We start from the raw sequence: 17,835 nt of genomic DNA on the forward strand, positions 1-17,835 counted from the left end.
ATTTAGTTGTGTGTTACTGAGGCTCTATGGGTTCTGTACTCGGTCTTTGTGGCACCTTGTTAGTAAATCTGATGTCAGACAGGGAAGGGTTACTTGCTGCACAGGTCACACTGCAGAGGTTTAATGCAAATGTGTTTTACATACAGAAGTTTTGATTTGCAAACTTGGGAGGAAACTGTGGATGAGAGGTGAGGTGAGGAGATGAGGGGGGGTGAGGAGATGAGGGGGGGGGGGGGATTAGCAGCAGCAGCTGGTCATCTCTGAGGTCACAGGGTCCAAGCCATGAGGGCAGGAAGGCAGATGGCATGCGGAATATGGTTTTCTGTAAAGGACAACCACACCAGTGATACCAGTGCTTTGTAATGTCACCTTAGTGTACTTACCTACCCCCAGTGGCATAGGCAAACCGAGGGGGTTTCTAGTGCCTGGAAACCCCCCTCCCAGCCTGGGGTACTGTATGCATGAGGTGGCTGGACCCTGCCCCGGGACCAGCCACTTTACAGATTGTTTCTGTCTGCACTGTTCACAGCCATCTTTCCCCAACAAGTATTGAAAGCAGCAAGAACAGGTAGGAGAGAGCAGGACAGTCTGTCAACTGTTCTGACACACTCAGTCAGGACTTCGTCCTGATTGTAGGGACAGTTGGGAGGTAGGTCCCGCTTCACACGGCTCTGCTCGAAAATGGAGAGCTGTGTGCCCCTAAAAGTAGTGCACGCAGCATTGCCCGTGTATATGATGGGGATAGGAAGAGTTGGAGAGTAGCCAAGCACTGTCTAAAGCATGCTGGTCACGCCCACTGGCGGTGTGGCATGGAAACCCCTCTCTACAAATCCTGTGTTTGCCCCTGAGTGGGGGGAGGCAGAATGATGCCCATCAGCTCGCTAATTCAAAATGGCTGCCGCCGCTGTGTCTAGGTGATGGCTGCACTAACATTGTGCTGATCATGAGCCTGGCATATCACCATTTTTAACACTTTGTGGACAGCCCCCTCGAAGAATAACACTTCTAGGGTAGGGCGCTACCAGTAAGCAAACCCAGGTGACCACCTATCGCGCCAATAGGTATGAAGTGCCTAAAACACTGAATGAGTGGCAAAATGTAACTCCTCTAGTGTGTTTAATGCCCACGTGGCACCCCCACACAGAGGAGAAGCAGCCTGCAGCATGTTACCTGCATAGCTGTCGGCTCCTCCTTCTCCATGTCGGTGTGGCGCTATCTTATGATGTCACAGCTCAACGCCGTACTCCCAGTCTGAGGCGCAGGGGATGACACCCCTACCTCCTGCATGCCAAGGCAAGAAGCAGCAGGGGGGGGGGACCACTTCCGGGGGGCTCTGCCTAGGACACCCACAGAGCTGGCACCAGCCCTCGTCACATCTCTATGACTGATCATCAATAAGTCCATTCAACTCCACCTATTATTACTGCCTGAAATTTCTAATATTAAAGATCTGAACGCTTTATGATTAAAGCCGGGAATCTATTGTCTTGTAAATAACACTGAGATCCTGCTACAAACTTGCTGTTATATGTAAAACATATAATAGTGCAGCTGCTCCAATCAGCAACATGTGCCCAATAAATTCTCCTCTAGATTGTAAGCTCTTCCGTTAAGGGCACACGGTTTCAGTAATCATTGCCCTGGCTGTTTGGAGACAGCCGTGGGAGTGATCTTACAGCAATGTCCCCCTGTGAGATGAACACTCTGTAAATGATAGTGTTAAACACAGAGCCTGCTAATAAAAATCCACTACGCCGGGTTACACCGAACAGCGAACTCTCTACTGAGAGAGCCATCAGTCATTTTATAACACTTTAATTTCCAGGCTACCCATCTTAAAGAGAACACTGTCTAGGGGCGTTTTCTTGAAGGGAGTCCAACCTTCAGAAGACGTGACACTAGACAATGAATTAGGTGAAGACCACCATACGTTAGACAGAGATGGTGATAGCGTATGTAGAGAACTCTGGGCCTCGTATTGTCAGAAACCTCTATCAGCAGAAGATACAGTGTGGGGGGGTGATAATACCTTGTACCTGCTGACAGCTGGTAAAAAAAAAATAACCCGTAAAATACTGCAGTTACCGAGTAATCTTTACTGGAGCGTTGGCGTCCTCTAGTGTGTAAAAATATATAGCAGGCTGGTCTATATTGAGTTGCACTGCACCATTCTCCCTCCATGAAAGGCCATATATCCAGGTTGAGTTCATTTCCACCGAAAATTTCAGTTTGCCCTCTATTTATAATCAGGGGAACGCAGCAGATGTCGGAGTTTGGTCCCACTGTAAGCAATAGCAGTCCCCATAGGTCTTCAGTTACAATGGCTAACGTCATCTAAGATGAGAATGGTGTCAGCCGATGAACCCTATGGAGAGAGTATTGAGGTAGTGGGATCTTTGGATCCCTCACCGCATCTCACCCGCTCTCCCCTCCAGCGACTACCACAAAGGCGGCTACTTTGCCACAGTGACCACAGAATAGGAGCTAGGCCGGTGTTTGCCCGGGCCCCGGACAGACGATTATGGTGACCGCTGTCCTGGGAGAACACTATTAATAATATGGTCCAGATCTTTAATTCCTTATCATTGCGATAAGGAATGAAAATGAACATGCCCAAAAAATCGCTTATTGTTTAATCATAAACCCCTTATTTCTCTGTATAGGCGAGTGAAGCTGCCGTTTTGGTTGTGATGTGAATTATTATTCCTACGTTCCAGGTGCTTCTTGGCGGTCTTATTTTCAGAAAAAAAACCTGAAAAATATTGTTTAAAATATAAATTTTAGAGAAAGCATTTGTCATGAGAATTCTTGTTTACTAAACGATACAACCCGTAGTGAAAAATATACAAATCTAACAGTAATCCAGTTCCACTGGTTGGTGAAGACTGATCAGTGTCCAGACGCTGTCCAGCCATTGGAACGTCTCATTCCCATGTCCACCGTAGACTGTACAATCGGGGGGCTCATTCGTAGTGATGCATTATACACATTAATTAAGCTTCATGCCTGAGTGATGTCACTGGCTCCTAGTACACTGATTGGCTGCATCATGCGTAGTTACTTGTCCTGGCACAGTATACACCCTCCGGAATCCTGCTTCACTTTCTTTTGAAATGGACTAACCTGGGGGTGTGATACATAGATGTGTTACAAGATCAACACCATAATATTAGCAGGGTTGGACAGTTGACAATAATGACATAGACAGTATTGTTAGGTCGACAATTCAAATGTAGACAGTATTGTTAGGTTGACAATAGATTTCCTAACCCTAAACTTCACCATATAATACTGTCTATATTCAAATAGTTGACCTAATAATACTGTGTACATTTGAATTGTCGACCTAATAATACTGTCTACCATGTGAATTGTCAACCTATCATACTGTCTACCATGTGAATTGTCAACCTAACAATACAGTCAACATTTGAATGGTCGACTTAATGGTGTTGACTTTTTCAATGTCGACCAAATTAATGTCCAGCCATTGACCACATACCGACCCCAGGTCGCAATGACGGGGATGAGGTCATCATGCCCCCCCTCCCCACCCCAAATTTGTCCTTTGTACTTCCCACTTTAAATAGGCTAAGGTAGAGTCTTTCATCGCAGTACATTAACCACTTAATGGCCGGGAGGGGGGGGGAGTACCCTTTCATGACCAAAGCAGATGTCATTGTTTTGGGATACACCAGTTTAAGAAAAAATTACTTTTTCAATATTTTCTTCTGGGACGGACAGGGCTTTCTTTTGGTTACAAATTGAAACGAATCTATTTTTATTTAATAAGTCTCAGCTAGGCTACATTTTTGCATGATTATTCCCCTAGTTACTTTAATGCTATTAGTGCAGCTCCGGAATGTTTATTCCAGTAGTTTTAGGGCCTAAGAACAATATTACTCATTATAGTTTAAAACCTTTTTTTCTCACTAATGGGGATTGTGGTTAAATGAGGAAACAGATAAAAATTGGGGCGATGAATCATTGTATGTGTGCCTGTAGTAACTTACATTCTGCTTGATATCGATGCATTACGGCATGAGTGCACAGCCCTGTACCCATGACGACCTGGTTCCAGCGGTAGCGCAACAATTTTTGCTGCATAGCATTACTGAAATCAGCTGATGGTGTAGGCTGTCCTGTGGGCTTAAGATCCTGAGACGGTGATGTCACGTGATCATTAAAAGCCAATCTGCGTACAGCTGGCAGCTTGATATGACAGTGAGCATGTTCCCGCCAGTACATGAATGTCCCCACTCTCAGGAATACTCATTGACGGTTTCATCGCAATCTCACACAGCAGAGTGAGTCCTCACTCAGCTAAGATCCTGAGATCATAGAGCAGAACGGAATAGGAGACCAACCTAAAGAAATACAGCCCACCTGCTCAAAGAGCCTGGGAGTTAGCTCATTATAATCTTATAATCTTCGCAAGCCTATAGCTCCGATACAGAGTAAAACACATATTATTGTAATAATGGTAAAACGCATTATTACGGAGTAAATGAATACACTGTTCTGCAGTAGAGAAGGCAGCGCGCAGTCAATAAGTCTGCAGAACGCAGATCACATGTGTACTCGGACGAGCGGCACCTGAGCCCCTCTCCTCCTTCCCTGCATCAAACAGAGGTATCTTTTGTATCTCTCCCTCTGTCTCCCCGAGCATCCATCCCCCTCCCCTTTGTGTGTGTGTCACTTATCACCACAAATTAACAACAAACTATATTGCTGATCAGCTTTCTCTGGGGGTTAATTCCGTGCTTTGTAGAGATTCGCTTGTGCACATTTGAGCATTCAGTTCTACTAATGTGGACATTTAAAAAAAGAAAAAAATATTGTAAAAATAAGTATAATTTATTAAAAAAATATATATATTTAAAATCCTTCTCTCAAAACTCTAGAAATCCTGTGTTTGCCCCTCACCTATGTAGAAAGTAGCGTACGTACCCACTTAATTAGTTGTATCGGGGAGCTGGATCGTATTCCAGATCAGTGCTGTTCTCTCACAATCCCTTTATTCCTCTCCCCTATAAAGTTCTGTTGAAGAGAATCAAGTTCTCCAGCGATGTGTGTCCCAGCGCTATCGTGGACAACAGCATTAGATAATCGGAAGGAAAAGGGCCTGATTCATTCAGACACGCATACTGAGCGCGACGTGCGTGTGTTTAAAAACGCATGTATACGAACGCCCGAATTCAACAAACAGTGGATTTAAAGATACGTGAATACGGGTGTAGATCTGATCTGCTCTAACAGACAATACACAACAGGATACCTCGAATACATATGTGGAATATAAAGTCACAAAAGAACACACAGAAAAAAACAACAATTAATGCCATCTGTTAATAATATAGGTATTAATGATAAAACATTAAATAATAAAAAAGGAATATGTAGGATATGTAGGATATCAGTATATAACATGACATGTAAGGATATAATAGAACATATGGGGTATATGAGGATATAGGGACAGGTAAAGGAATATGCAGGATATCAGTATATAACATGACATATAAGGATATAATAGAACATATGGGGTATATGAGGATATAGGATAGGTAAAGGAATATGCAGGATATCAGTATATATCATGACATGTAAGGATATAATAGAACATATGGGGTATATGAGGATATAGGGACAGGTAAAGGAATATGCAGGATATCAGTATATAACAAGACATGTAAGGATATAATAGAACATATGAGGTATATGAGGATATAGGACAGGTAAAGGAATATGCAGGATATCAGTATATAACATGACATATAAGGATATAATAGAACATATGGGGTATATGAGGATATAGGATAGGTAAAGGAATATGTGGGATATCAGTATATAACATGACATGTAAGGATATAATAGAACATATGGGGTATATGAGGATATAGGATAGGTAAAGGAATATGTGGGATATCAGTATATAACATGACATGTAAGGATATAATAGAACATATGGGGTATATGAGGATATAGGGATAGGTAAAGGAATATGCAGGATATCAGTATATAACATGACATATAAGGATATAATAGAACATATGAGGTATATGATGATATAGGATAGGTAAAGGAATATGCAGGATATCAGTATATAACATGACATATAAGGATATAATAGAACATATGGGGTATATGAGGATATAGGATAGGTAAAGGAATATGTAGGATATCAGTATATAACATGACATGTAAGGATATAATAGAACATATGGGGTATATGAGGATATAGGGATAGGTAAAGGAATATGCAGGATATCAGTATATAACATGACATGTAAGGATATAATAGAACATATGGGGTATATGAGGATATAGGGACAGGTAAAGGAATATGCAGGATATCAGTATATAACATGACATGTAAGGATATAATAGAACATATGCGGTATATGAGGATATAGGATACACATTGCTGTGTCAGGATCCCTACAGCTCGGCCTGTGGTGTCTCCTGGGCCCCCTCTCCTCCTGGTACTCACAGTCGCGCTCTCTGAGTAAGTTTGTCCTCCCTCGGCCGTTGTCCCTCTCAGCTGTACCGGCCTCTGTCCTGTCTCCATGGTAACTGAGGGACGCGACTGAAACATCGCGAGATGTGACCGGAGTCTGGCGGCGGCGGGGTAATAACTCTCAGTGTGGGGGTATTATGTGCTCAGGGGTCATAGTCTATTACCTAGTATGACGGTATGAGATGGGATGTTCTCTGTATAAGGGTATTAGCACATGGGGCGTCGGGTATACTGGGTGTGCTGGACATTATATGACTGTGTATGACTAGGAGCATCGGGGGAGATATGTGCTGGACATTATATGACTGTGTATGACTAGGAGCATCAGGACAGATATATGCTGGACATTATATGACTGTGTATGACTAGGAGCATCGGGGGAGATATGTGCTGGACATTATATGACTGTGTATGACTAGGAGCATCAGGACAGATATATGCTGGACATTATATGACTGTGTATGACTAGGAGCATCGGGGGAGATATGTGCTGGACATTATATGACTGTGTATGACTAGGAGCATCAGGACAGATATGTGCTGGACATTATATGACTGTGTATGACTAGGAGCATCAGGACAGATATATGCTGGGCATTATATGACTGTGTATGACTAGGAGCATCGGGGGAGATATGTGCTGGACATTATATGACTGTGTATGACTAGGAGCATCAGGACAGATATATGCTGGGCATTATATGACTGTGTATGACTAGGAGCATCAGGACAGATATATGCTGGGCATTATATGACTGTGTATGACTAGGAGCATCGGGGGAGATATGTGCTGGACATTATATGACTGTGTATGACTAGGAGCATCGGGGGAGATATGTGCTGGACATTATATGACTGTGTATGACTAGGAGCATCGGGGGAGATATGTGCTGGACATTATATGACTGTGTATGACTAGGAGCATCAGGACAGATATGTGCTGGACATTATATGACTGTGTATGACTAGGAGCATCGGGGGAGATATGTGCTGGACATTATATGACTGTGTATGACTAGGAGCATCGGGGGAGATATGTGCTGGACATTATATGACTGTATGACTAGGAGCATCGGGGGAGATATGTGCTGGACATTATATGACTAGGAGCATCGGGGGAGATATGTGCTGAACATTATATGACTGTGTATGACTAGGAGCATCGGGGGAGATATGTGCTGGACATTATATGACTGTGTATGACTAGGAGCATCAGGACAGATATGTGCTGGATGGACATTATATGACTGTGTATGACTAGGAGCATCAGGACAGATATGTGCTGGATGGACATTATATGACTGTATGACTAGGAGCATCGGGGGAGATATGTGCTGGACATTATATGACTGTGTATGACTAGGAGCATCAGGACAGATATGTGCTGGACATTATATGACTGGGTATGACTAGGAGCATCAGGACAGATATGTGCTGGATGGACATTATATGACTGTGTATGACTAGGAGCATCAGGACAGATATGTGCTGGACATTATATGACTGTGTATGACTAGGAGCATCGGGGGAGATATGTGCTGGACATTATATGACTGTGTATGACTAGGAGCATCGGGGGAGATATGTGCTGGACATTATATGACTGTGTATGACTAGGAGCATCGGGGGAGATATGTGCTGGACATTATATGACTAGGAGCATCGGGGAAGATATGTGCTGGACATTATATGACTATTACTAGGAGCATCGGGGAAGATATGTGCTGGACATTATATGACTGTATGACTAGGAGCATCAGGACAGATATGTGCTGGACATTATATGACTGTATGACTAGGAGCATCGGGGAAGATATGTGCTGGACATTATATGACTGTGTATGACTAGGAACATCAGGACAGATATGTGCTGGACATTATATGACTGTATGACTAGGAGCATCGGGGAAGATATGTGCTGGACATTGTATGACTAGGGACATAGAGACAGATATGTGCTGGACATTATATTACTGGGTATGATTAGGAGCATCAGGCAGAAATGATGTCCAGCACATAGGTGCAGATATGTGCTGGACATTATATGACTGTGTATGACTAGGAGCATCAGGACAGATATGTGCTCGACATTGTATGACTAGGGACATAGAGACAGATATGTGCTGGACATTATATTACTGGGTATGATTAGGAGCATCAGGCAGAAATTATGTCCAGCACATAGGTGCAGATATGTGCTGGACATTATATGACTGTGTACGGGCACCTGTTGGTTTTAGAGATGACCTCCAGCCTGTTACATGATAGTAATAATGTTTTGTATAATCTCTTCTAGGATCCTCCATAGCTGATGGCTGTGAGTATCTGTACATGGAGGCGCCATCGCCCCTCCTCCGAGTGTCCCCGATATTCACCTGTCTTCTCTCAGCCTCACATTTACTGTCTGTCATCTTATTTTCAGGCTCTCACATTTCCAGCAGTCTCGTCTTCTACGGCGCCCGTCTCTGAGCTGAGCATCCCTCTCCCAGGTGTTATATTCCTGTCTGTCTCTTTGTATCTTATTGTGCTGCTCTTTCTGCTTCTGATTCACCAGTGTCTGCAGGTGAGTGCTGGTTTCTGTCAGCGGTCTCATTATGAGACTGTCTTTCATGTCAATTCTTTTGTCTGTGTCTCACGCTCTGTTTATTCACTCCCTCCTTCCATACTCTCTCTACACGCTCCAGACTTCTGTCCTAAGATGCATTTACCTCAATCGTACGTCAGGTACAATCGCCCTTTCCTAACACTAGTGTCTCCCAATATTCAAGTGATGATTTTACCCCTAGAAATTACCCCTTTGTGCGCCATGTGTGATACGGTCCCCAGTAATTACCCACTATCCTGCGGTAGTGACCCATCTTCCCGTCAGAGATTGGTAGCTGTAGACCCCTATACGGCTGATTGCATGTGAACGGCCCACAGGACAGCCCCAGCCATTCTTGCAACCATGCAAACATCCTCTGCTGACATCACAGAATGGGAGGGACTAGTTTAAAACATTTGCTGATGATACCAAATGGGTGACGTCAGTGCACTAATTGGCTATTGCCTATTAGACACCGGTGCTGTCACTACATCCGCACCTCTTCTTCTTGCTCCCACTTTCTATACATATCTGACCGTTTCTTTTTATGTTGCGTTTTATTTCCACCCCTCTGCTAGAACTGTGTTCCCCTTTCTATAACTCCTTCTTGTTATTCACAGGCTCGAGGGTGCTGCGCTACATGTATGGGGTGGCAGAAAGTGGGCGAGTTGGGGGTCTGTGACCTGTGTATGAGCTGTGCCCAGTCATGTGACTGCAGGATCCCTACGACCAAACAGTGCATGGACTCCTGCTGTCCCTCCAAGCCGGTTAGTGTGACAGTACCTGTCCCCAGACGATGTACGTCCTGCTCGCAGCGCCATCTGACAGCTCGGTGTCGCCATTAGGGAAATGTATCAGCAATATATGTAGAGAGGCACACAGGATATGACCAGATGCCGTCAGTTTTATCTCCCATTGCTCAACCTCTATTATTCTACTTCTTGTATCTCGCTTCCCCCGCAGGTATGTGTTCATACATATCTTAGCATCACTTGCGTATTATAAAATAATATTTATTAAATACACATTAAACTAAACTCTCTTCTCCATACAGTCTGTTAGCCTTGACAACCTATCACTATCCAGCTGTTGGGACTTCCAGGGACAAACGCAGGATCTGTAGAGTGGGGTTTCCACACCTCGCCGCCAGTGGGCGTGACCAGCATGCATGGGGGCGTGGCTATAATTTTAGACAGTGCTTGGCTGCTCTCCAACTCTTCCTATCCCCATAATATACATGGGCAATGCTGTGTGCACTACTGTTAGGTGCACGCAGCTCTCCTTTTTCAAGTAGAGCTGTGTGAAGAGGGCGCAGGGTCCGGCCACCTTATTTATACAGTGCCCCAGGCTTGAGGGGAGGTTTCCGGGCACTAGGAAACCCCCCTCAGTTTGCCTATGACTTCTGGGATTTTCACTTCTACTAAGACGGTGAGTCCCAGTACGTCACCGCTTCTAACCACCTTCTCTTCTTCCTGTCTTCTTCCTCCCAGACGTGCCCCGCCTGCCGCGACGTGTCTGGTTGTCCGTGCGGCTTCGCCTGTGTCTACCAACCGCCAGACTGCAGCATCATCAACTGCATCTGCTGCGAGATTAAGCTGCGCTGATGAGGCCAAGAGTCGCTGTCATCTCCAATGTGTCAAAGAAGAGAATGCAGCACTCTCCGCTGCTTCATTATTCATCTGCCTTTCCAACCAGGCTGTCTAATAACTGTGTTGCTGTGTGCCAGGTGCCCTGTAGGGGGCAGTGAAGACTCTGCTGCCTGGAATAATTTGCGCTATTGATGATACAAGCCGCGATTCGGCCAAACTCTGCTCCCGCAGTGATGCTGTTATTCTGTCTTAAACCGCTCAACTTTTGGTAACGAGGAAAATACATTTTAGATCTGCTCTGTGCAGTGTTATGTACTCTGTTGTCCTTGTTTGTTTTAAAAAAAACTTCCCAGCAATTTAGCCATAAAAGTGTCTTTTCTACAGCATCCTTAGCCAATATACCCTTCTTACTGATGTCAACATTAAACATTTGTGTATTATAACAGTGTAATTTGCAGAATAATGTCTGATGATACTTATGAGAACTTCCACTAGTCCTCCTCTTAGCTTGGCTCCGATACCCCTCCGTAGAAGAGAAGCCTTAACCCTTAAACTGCTGGGCTTTTTATATAGACCAACTAGGATAGAACGGTCCATCGACTCCCTGAAATCAAGTTTTGTGATCACGCCCTGTAGCTCTTCGTCTTTTAATATATATTTTTTGTGCTCAATGTATTTTTGGTGCTTTTTAAATATATTTTCTATTTCTTTTGTATATTAAATGGTTAATCATAAACTATATGAATAGAAGCGTATTCTTTTAATGTTCACACTGACGTTCTCCGCACATTATGTGAGTTTAGAAATAATAATTTGTTGCTTTATAAATACATGTAACAATACATGTCTGCAATATATAGAGCTAGATTAGATGTTTGTCAGGCTGGGAGTTCATGACCGTTCCTAGGGACAAATTGGGTAGGGGGTTAAGCAGCAATCTGTGTGATCAGCGAAGTACCCTCTCTCCTCCTCTTACACCCTCTCCCCTGGCATCCTACGCCCTGGCACCCTCTCTCCTCCTCTGACACCCTCTCCCCTGGCATCCTACCCCCTGGCACCCTCTCTCCTCCTCTTACACCCTCTCCCCTGGCATCCTACGCCCTGGCACCCTCTCTCCTCCTCTGACACCCTCTCCCCTGGCATCCTACCCCCTGGCACCCTCTCTCCTCCTCTGACACCCTCTCCCCTGGCATCCGACCCCCTGGCACCCTCTCTCCTCCTCTGACATCCTCTCCCCTGGCATCCTACCCCCTGGCACCCTCTCCTCCTCTGGCAACTTCTCTCCCTGGGCATATTTCAGCAAACACCAAGTTACGTGGAGTTTTTCATTTTTTTTAATTATGTTATTATTATTATTGATGTGTAAGGCGCTACAGTGCTCCACAGCATTGGACAGTGGAGAAACCAGGACCTCCATAGAATGGGGGCATACAAGGTAGACAAAATAAACGGGAACATGAAAACAGAGGGCCCTGCTCATGAGAGAGTTCACAATCTAAGTGGCAGAGGGCACATCTGAAATGGTATTAATTATGGAATGAATCTGGGTTTGGGTTCTCTCCCACTCCATTAGTCCTTTCTCTGGGACCCCCGCATGTGAGATGAAGCTGTCCCCGTTCTCACGTCTCCTGGGACCCCTGTAGGAGATATATGGGGGGGGAGCTGGCTCAGTGGTTGAAATAACAGCCTGGTGCAGCATTCGTCCAGTCTGGAGCCAATTGTCCTTCTGTGTGCCCAGCTGTCCAGATGCCCAGTACAAGCCAATACTCCCAGTCGTCCTGTGTGTCCAGGTGCCCAGTACAAGCCAATACTCTCAGTTGTCCTTCTGTGTACCCAGCTCTCCAGGTGACCAGTACAAGCCAATACTCCCAGTTGTCCTGTGTGCCCAGCTTTCCAGGTGCCCAGTACAAGCCAATACATAGGACAGCTAGCTGTACACACAGCGAGAGCAGGGCAGGGGCCCTCACCCCAGTATAAAGGGAGTAGGTAAAACCCAGAGGTGGAAAAGTCCCTTTAAAGTGCACCTGTCATCTACACACAGCAGCTGAACCAGTATTTACTGGGAATCCATAACATCACTGAGTCACTGCCTGGTTAATAATCATAAGGTCTGACTAATATTCATGAGGTACTGATTCCTAGTCAATTGATTTGCTGCTTTCTTATGAATATTATTACAGACTACAAAATAGCTCTCTCCACTTTGGATGGCAGGTCCACTTGGATCATACCTCCCAATATTAACAGATTTTAAATCCGAGATTGCGTACATGCGAGGAGGGGGCATGGTCATGCTGGAATATGGGTGTCATGTCACATTTGGGGGCGTGCCAAGTGATTTGGAAGTGCTAGGCCACACCCAGCTCCCTTTTTGCATGGATTCTTGGGTAGTTTAGTGTATTGTCCCATAACTATTTTCACACTGATAATACTTAGTAAATTATACCGTTATAATGGCTGAGCTGTGATGTCATCACTTCTACAGGCAAGATCAGCAACACCATTGCAGACCTTATTTAATAAGGAATATTGCACTTAAAGTACATGATTAGACATAACATACCTGGCATATATAGTTTTTTCTGCACCTATATAATTGTAACTATACATTAATCACAATTAACTCACTTGAATGTCTGTCATTATAACTAAATTAATGTATAAAAATAAGTTGTTTTCTATGGAGCCCGGATAGCTCAGTCGGTAGAGCATCAGACTTTTAATCTGAGGGTCCAGGGTTCAAGTCCCTGTTCGGGCGGCTCCTCAATATTTTTGTTTACTGGACATCAGTAAATTGGATATATTGTTTCTTAACACAGTTACTATTGTGGATACATTGTTTCTCTGACACATTTTCTCAGCCTCTTTTGTAACTACTTTGAAACCTTGTAATTTCCTGCTAATATTTTTTCGATTTAAAGCTACTAGTAGATTTTTGTGGGTGTTATTAGCAAAGGCAGCCTGCAGGTGGCGCTGCAGCGGTTACACCAAATAGCAGCAGGCTCATCCATTGAGCTTCATTTGTATTGGTTTAGTTTTGTTGTTGTACAATTACACTTCGCTGTCACTATGTAACATAACTAAAGAGTATTTGGAAATTCTGTATTTTTTGCAGAAGTTCTCTAACCTAGAACTTCAAGTTTGTTTCTACAGACAGTCTGATAATTTGTTACCTTCAGTGCATAGGAAATTAACGTGATCAGATCACTGTTGTCCCTCACTGTATCCTTGTTGGATAATTCCACCCAAAGCTGAACTTGGGCTTCAGGCCTTGAATGCACCTTTAATATTGGTCAGCAGAGAAACATTATTTTATTATGTTGTTTGCAATCCCCCGTATTTGTTTTAATCCTGTATACATTAAGATTTATTGCATATAAGTATTTAGAACATCATAGAATTGTGCTTTAATCGTGGAAATCACTCACATGGTGTTGCAGGTAGTAATCATCATCATAATTTGCTTATTTATATAGCGCCACTAATTCCGCTGTAATGCACTTTGTTAGATTTTAACCTACCCTCTCTGCCTGTTTTACCCACTATTGTTTTATTACTGTGTTTGTTCCCAATTGTAAGGCGCTGCAGAATTTGCTGGTGCTATATAAATAAATTGTGGTGATGATTGGTAAACATAAAACTGCCCCAAAGGGAATCTTATCAGGCATTCCTGACACCCGTATATCCACACTTCAATCCATCCTTTATGCTGCTGCGAGACTGATCTTCCTCTCTCACTGCTCCACATCTGCTGCAGCACTTTACAAATCCCTACACTGGCTCCCTGTGTCCTCCAGAATCAAATTGAAATTACTCACCCTTACCTACAAAGCCTCAACACCACCCCTGCATACATCTCACATCTCATATCAAAATACTCTTCCTCCCGCCCTCTTAGATCTTCCTTTGAACTGCGCCTTGTCTCTGGTAACCACCTCTCACTGCCGGCTACAAGACTTCTCCCGTGCTGCTCCCCACTTATGGAATTCCCTACCAGGCTCAATCAGACTTTCCCACAGCCTTCAAATCTTTAGATGTTCTTTGAAACTCATCTCATTTTTAGAGGTGACCTTATCCTTGATAACACTATTCACACTAATGCACCCTCACAACTATCCCAGACTCCACTCTGAAACACATTTACTCCTCTTGTTTCAGCTGTGCCCTCTTCCCTTTAGAATGTAAGCTCTGTAATGAGCAGGGTCCTCCATACCCTTTGTTGTAATGTCTGTTTTTTTTTTTGTATACCTTGTATGTCCCTGTTTTATGTATGTCCCTGACTTCCCTACTGTACAGTGCTGCGTAGCACTGTGGCGCCTTACAAATCTACGATAATAATAATAATAATAATAATAATAATAGTAAAGGGAAGTGTTCCCTGGAATCTTGTATTCAATTTATTATTGTGTACCATAATTGGAAAAAATTATGCTTTATTTCAAAGGTCGTTGCTCCGTAGAGGCTGGCATGATCATTTTCATGGTAATGTGTCCACTGTGGGGCGCTGTTCAGTTGCTAGTCCTTAAAAGAATGATCTCGGGATAGGTTTACTGAAATGCCTAAAAAGTGGAGGTGTGGCTCATAGCAGCCAATCAGATTTTAGCGATCAATTATCTAGAATGTACATAGTAAATGATAGCTAGAATCTGATTGGTTGCTATGAGCAACACCTCCACTTTTTCTTTTAAGAAAGTTTGGTAAATCTGCCCCCTAGTGCTCAGTATGAAGGTAGCACCGTCAGTAAACACAGCCAACGTAATAGCGGAAGAATGAGTGTATAACACAGGTCACATATAAACAGATCATTTATAATTAATAATGAATAAATCAGTAACATCTCAGAGTCTTTTAAACCAAGTTTATTTCCCAAGTGTCTTGAGAGTTAATGTAAACCACAATCTGTCTCTGTGTTACTGACTTGATGTCCTATTATTCAGAACTAGGCCAATAAGCTTTCCAGTCTAGGCCACAGGGCTTACAATCGATTGGTTGTCCCTCTCTCTCACAGCGCAGGGAGGACCACACAGTGATAGATTTAGCACACGCTGCTTTCATGGTAGACACATCAATCTGTTGACCTGGAAATACAGCTCTGTTTAGCTCTTCACGGTCCCATAGATATATGTTTAATGTTGCAGTGAGTGGAAAGATGGTCCCCCGATGATTTGGTAATTCATATGTGTACGTTGGGCTGGGAGCCGCTATGACCCTGCGGGATAGAGCCTGAGGATGAGCAATCAGTAAATGAATATAATTAGCTGGTGCATCTGGAAGCTGCCACAGTTAATACCTCCCAGAGCTGCTTCACGGCCTGCACCAGAGACAGCAATGTCTGTTACAGAGAGGTCTCACTTGTATTGTAGTACCAGATGTGCATCCAGACTGTCCTCTTCTATTCCTGTATGTATCACCCAGAGTACAGGTCTCGGCAGGGGCAAACGCAGGATTTGTAGAGGGGGGGGGGGGGGGTTCCACACCACCCCGCCAGTGGGCGTGACCAGCATGCATAATGACTATAATTTTAGACAGTGCTTGGCTGCTCTCCAAACTCTCCCTATCCCCATAATATACATAGGAAATTCTGCATGCACTACTGTTAGGTGCACGCAGCTCTCTCTTTTCGAGCAGAGCCGTGTGAAGCCGGGGCAGGGTCCAGCCACCTCAATTATACAGTGCCCCAGGCTTGGAGGGGGTTTCCAGGCACTAGGAACCCCCCTTCTTAGTATGAGATGCTCAGTGGTCAAAGTGTAAATTTAGAAGTGGCGGTATGGAAAATGTTAACTAAACAACCAGGGGGTCACGGGAACACCTAGGACCCACAAGCTTTAGGAAATGTGATAGTTTGAAATTAAAAATAAAAAAAACCAAAATGAAGCACCTGTACCTCTATAAAATCTAATATGCACCTGGGTTCTAGTTATGTTAGTATTCCGAAGGTAAAGTGGCAGGAGGGTGGACTGAAGAGGCGACGTCTGGCTTCAGGGGAGGCCAATGCTGGCGCTAATGACACCGGGTAGGGAAACCAAGTTTAGAGTTGAAGGTATCTTCTCATAGGGTGGAGTGTGTGATGAGAAGGATCAGCCAAGTGCCAGGGCCCAATCCTATACTAATGTATAGGGCCTCGGGTCAGAGTGTTCTAGTAGTACAATTCGGGTGCTGCGGTCCTTCCGTTATCATTGGGTCTCCTGAGGATCAGGCAGGTGGTAAACGAGGAAGAAGCAGAAGATACAGCGCCCAGGATGCTGGGCATACGTCGTGAAGAGGCCGAGGAGCCTGGGGGAGTCAACGGGCATCCGCCTAGTATAAGAGTCACTACCAGTATGGAGAGGCCAGGACAAGGGCAGTGCATGTCGGGCGTGACGTCATCACGCCTGCCCGACATCCATTGCGGAGCGCGACGGAGGAGGAGACCATGGAGGGAGCCGGATCGCCAGCTGATCGCAAGGTAAGTATTTTATTCTTTTTTTTCAGGTTTTTTTTTTTTGCTGCCTCCGACGGGCCCCCCTGGGCTGCAGGGCCCATATATATAATCTTTTATTTATTTATTTTTTTTTGTATATATAGGGGCCCCGGTGCACTGCTGTGCCTGGGGGCCCAAGATGTTCTTAAGAGGGCCCTGCCTGAGAGTACCTTATATTAGAGTGGGTGGGCTGTCCAGGCACATTAGGGCAAAAGAACAACTCCCCCCCCCCCCCCCCCCCCATTCCCTGCAAATGTGCAATTAGCCGTCCGTCACATCACAGCGCTTCTGCTAACACTAAGCGGTGAGAGTAATCATATTGGGACATATGTATTTATATGTTTTTATATTGAGAGTACACATAATACAAGGTACTTCAAAACTGTAGGCACTACAAGGTCCAGCATTCCCTGTCAGCTACTGATCTCATACAGGCCTTAGAAACAATAATCCACAAAGTGGAAGACGCTCAATCAATTTATAAGTAACGGCAACTGGAAGAGATGAGATCCCCAGTACATTGTTGTGAGCCATCAAACAAAGATTAATTAAAACTGTCTCCTATTTGTACATAAAATGCAGATGTCTTAGTTACACTCATATACTAAAACATATAGTGCGCTCCTGCTAATAGGACGGTCCTAACCCTAAACAGTGAGACAGAGGGTCAGTGTAACCAAGC

General features: G+C 44.2%; 1 protein-coding gene and 1 non-coding gene across 3 annotated transcripts; both read left to right on the top strand.

The window, feature by feature from the left end:
* The first annotated feature begins 6,614 nt into the window (after nt 1-6,614).
* LOC142098601 (uncharacterized) lies at nt 6,615-11,429 on the top strand. Of its 2 annotated transcripts, XM_075181435.1 has the most exons (5): nt 6,615-6,631; nt 8,817-8,837; nt 8,943-9,083; nt 9,725-9,871; nt 10,595-11,429. In XM_075181435.1, exons 2-5 carry the CDS (start codon nt 8,832-8,834, stop codon nt 10,706-10,708), a joined length of 408 nt encoding a protein of 135 aa, XP_075037536.1. In that variant the 5' UTR covers nt 6,615-6,631; nt 8,817-8,831; the 3' UTR covers nt 10,709-11,429. The 2 variants fall into 2 exon arrangements, with proteins under 2 accessions (XP_075037536.1, XP_075037535.1); XM_075181434.1 differs by lacking the exon at nt 6,615-6,631 and having other exon boundaries at nt 8,731-8,837.
* A 1,949-nt stretch (nt 11,430-13,378) lies between these two features.
* Nucleotides 13,379-13,451, top strand: TRNAK-UUU (transfer RNA lysine (anticodon UUU)). The gene has a single exon. It is a non-coding gene; the product is annotated as a tRNA-Lys (tRNA).
* The last annotated feature ends 4,384 nt before the right edge of the window (nt 13,452-17,835 follow it).

Source organism: Mixophyes fleayi, chromosome 7, assembly GCF_038048845.1.
Source record: "Mixophyes fleayi isolate aMixFle1 chromosome 7, aMixFle1.hap1, whole genome shotgun sequence".
NCBI classification, from domain to species: domain Eukaryota; kingdom Metazoa; phylum Chordata; class Amphibia; order Anura; family Limnodynastidae; genus Mixophyes; species Mixophyes fleayi.

Bases quoted from the DNA above. Each gene is read 5' to 3' on its own strand.
- LOC142098601 (XM_075181435.1), top strand. The intron at 9,084-9,724 runs GTGAGTGCTGGT...TGTTATTCACAG, and splicing joins TGATTCACCAGTGTCTGCAG to GCTCGAGGGTGCTGCGCTAC. The intron at 9,872-10,594 runs GTTAGTGTGACA...TCTTCCTCCCAG, and splicing joins CCTGCTGTCCCTCCAAGCCG to ACGTGCCCCGCCTGCCGCGA.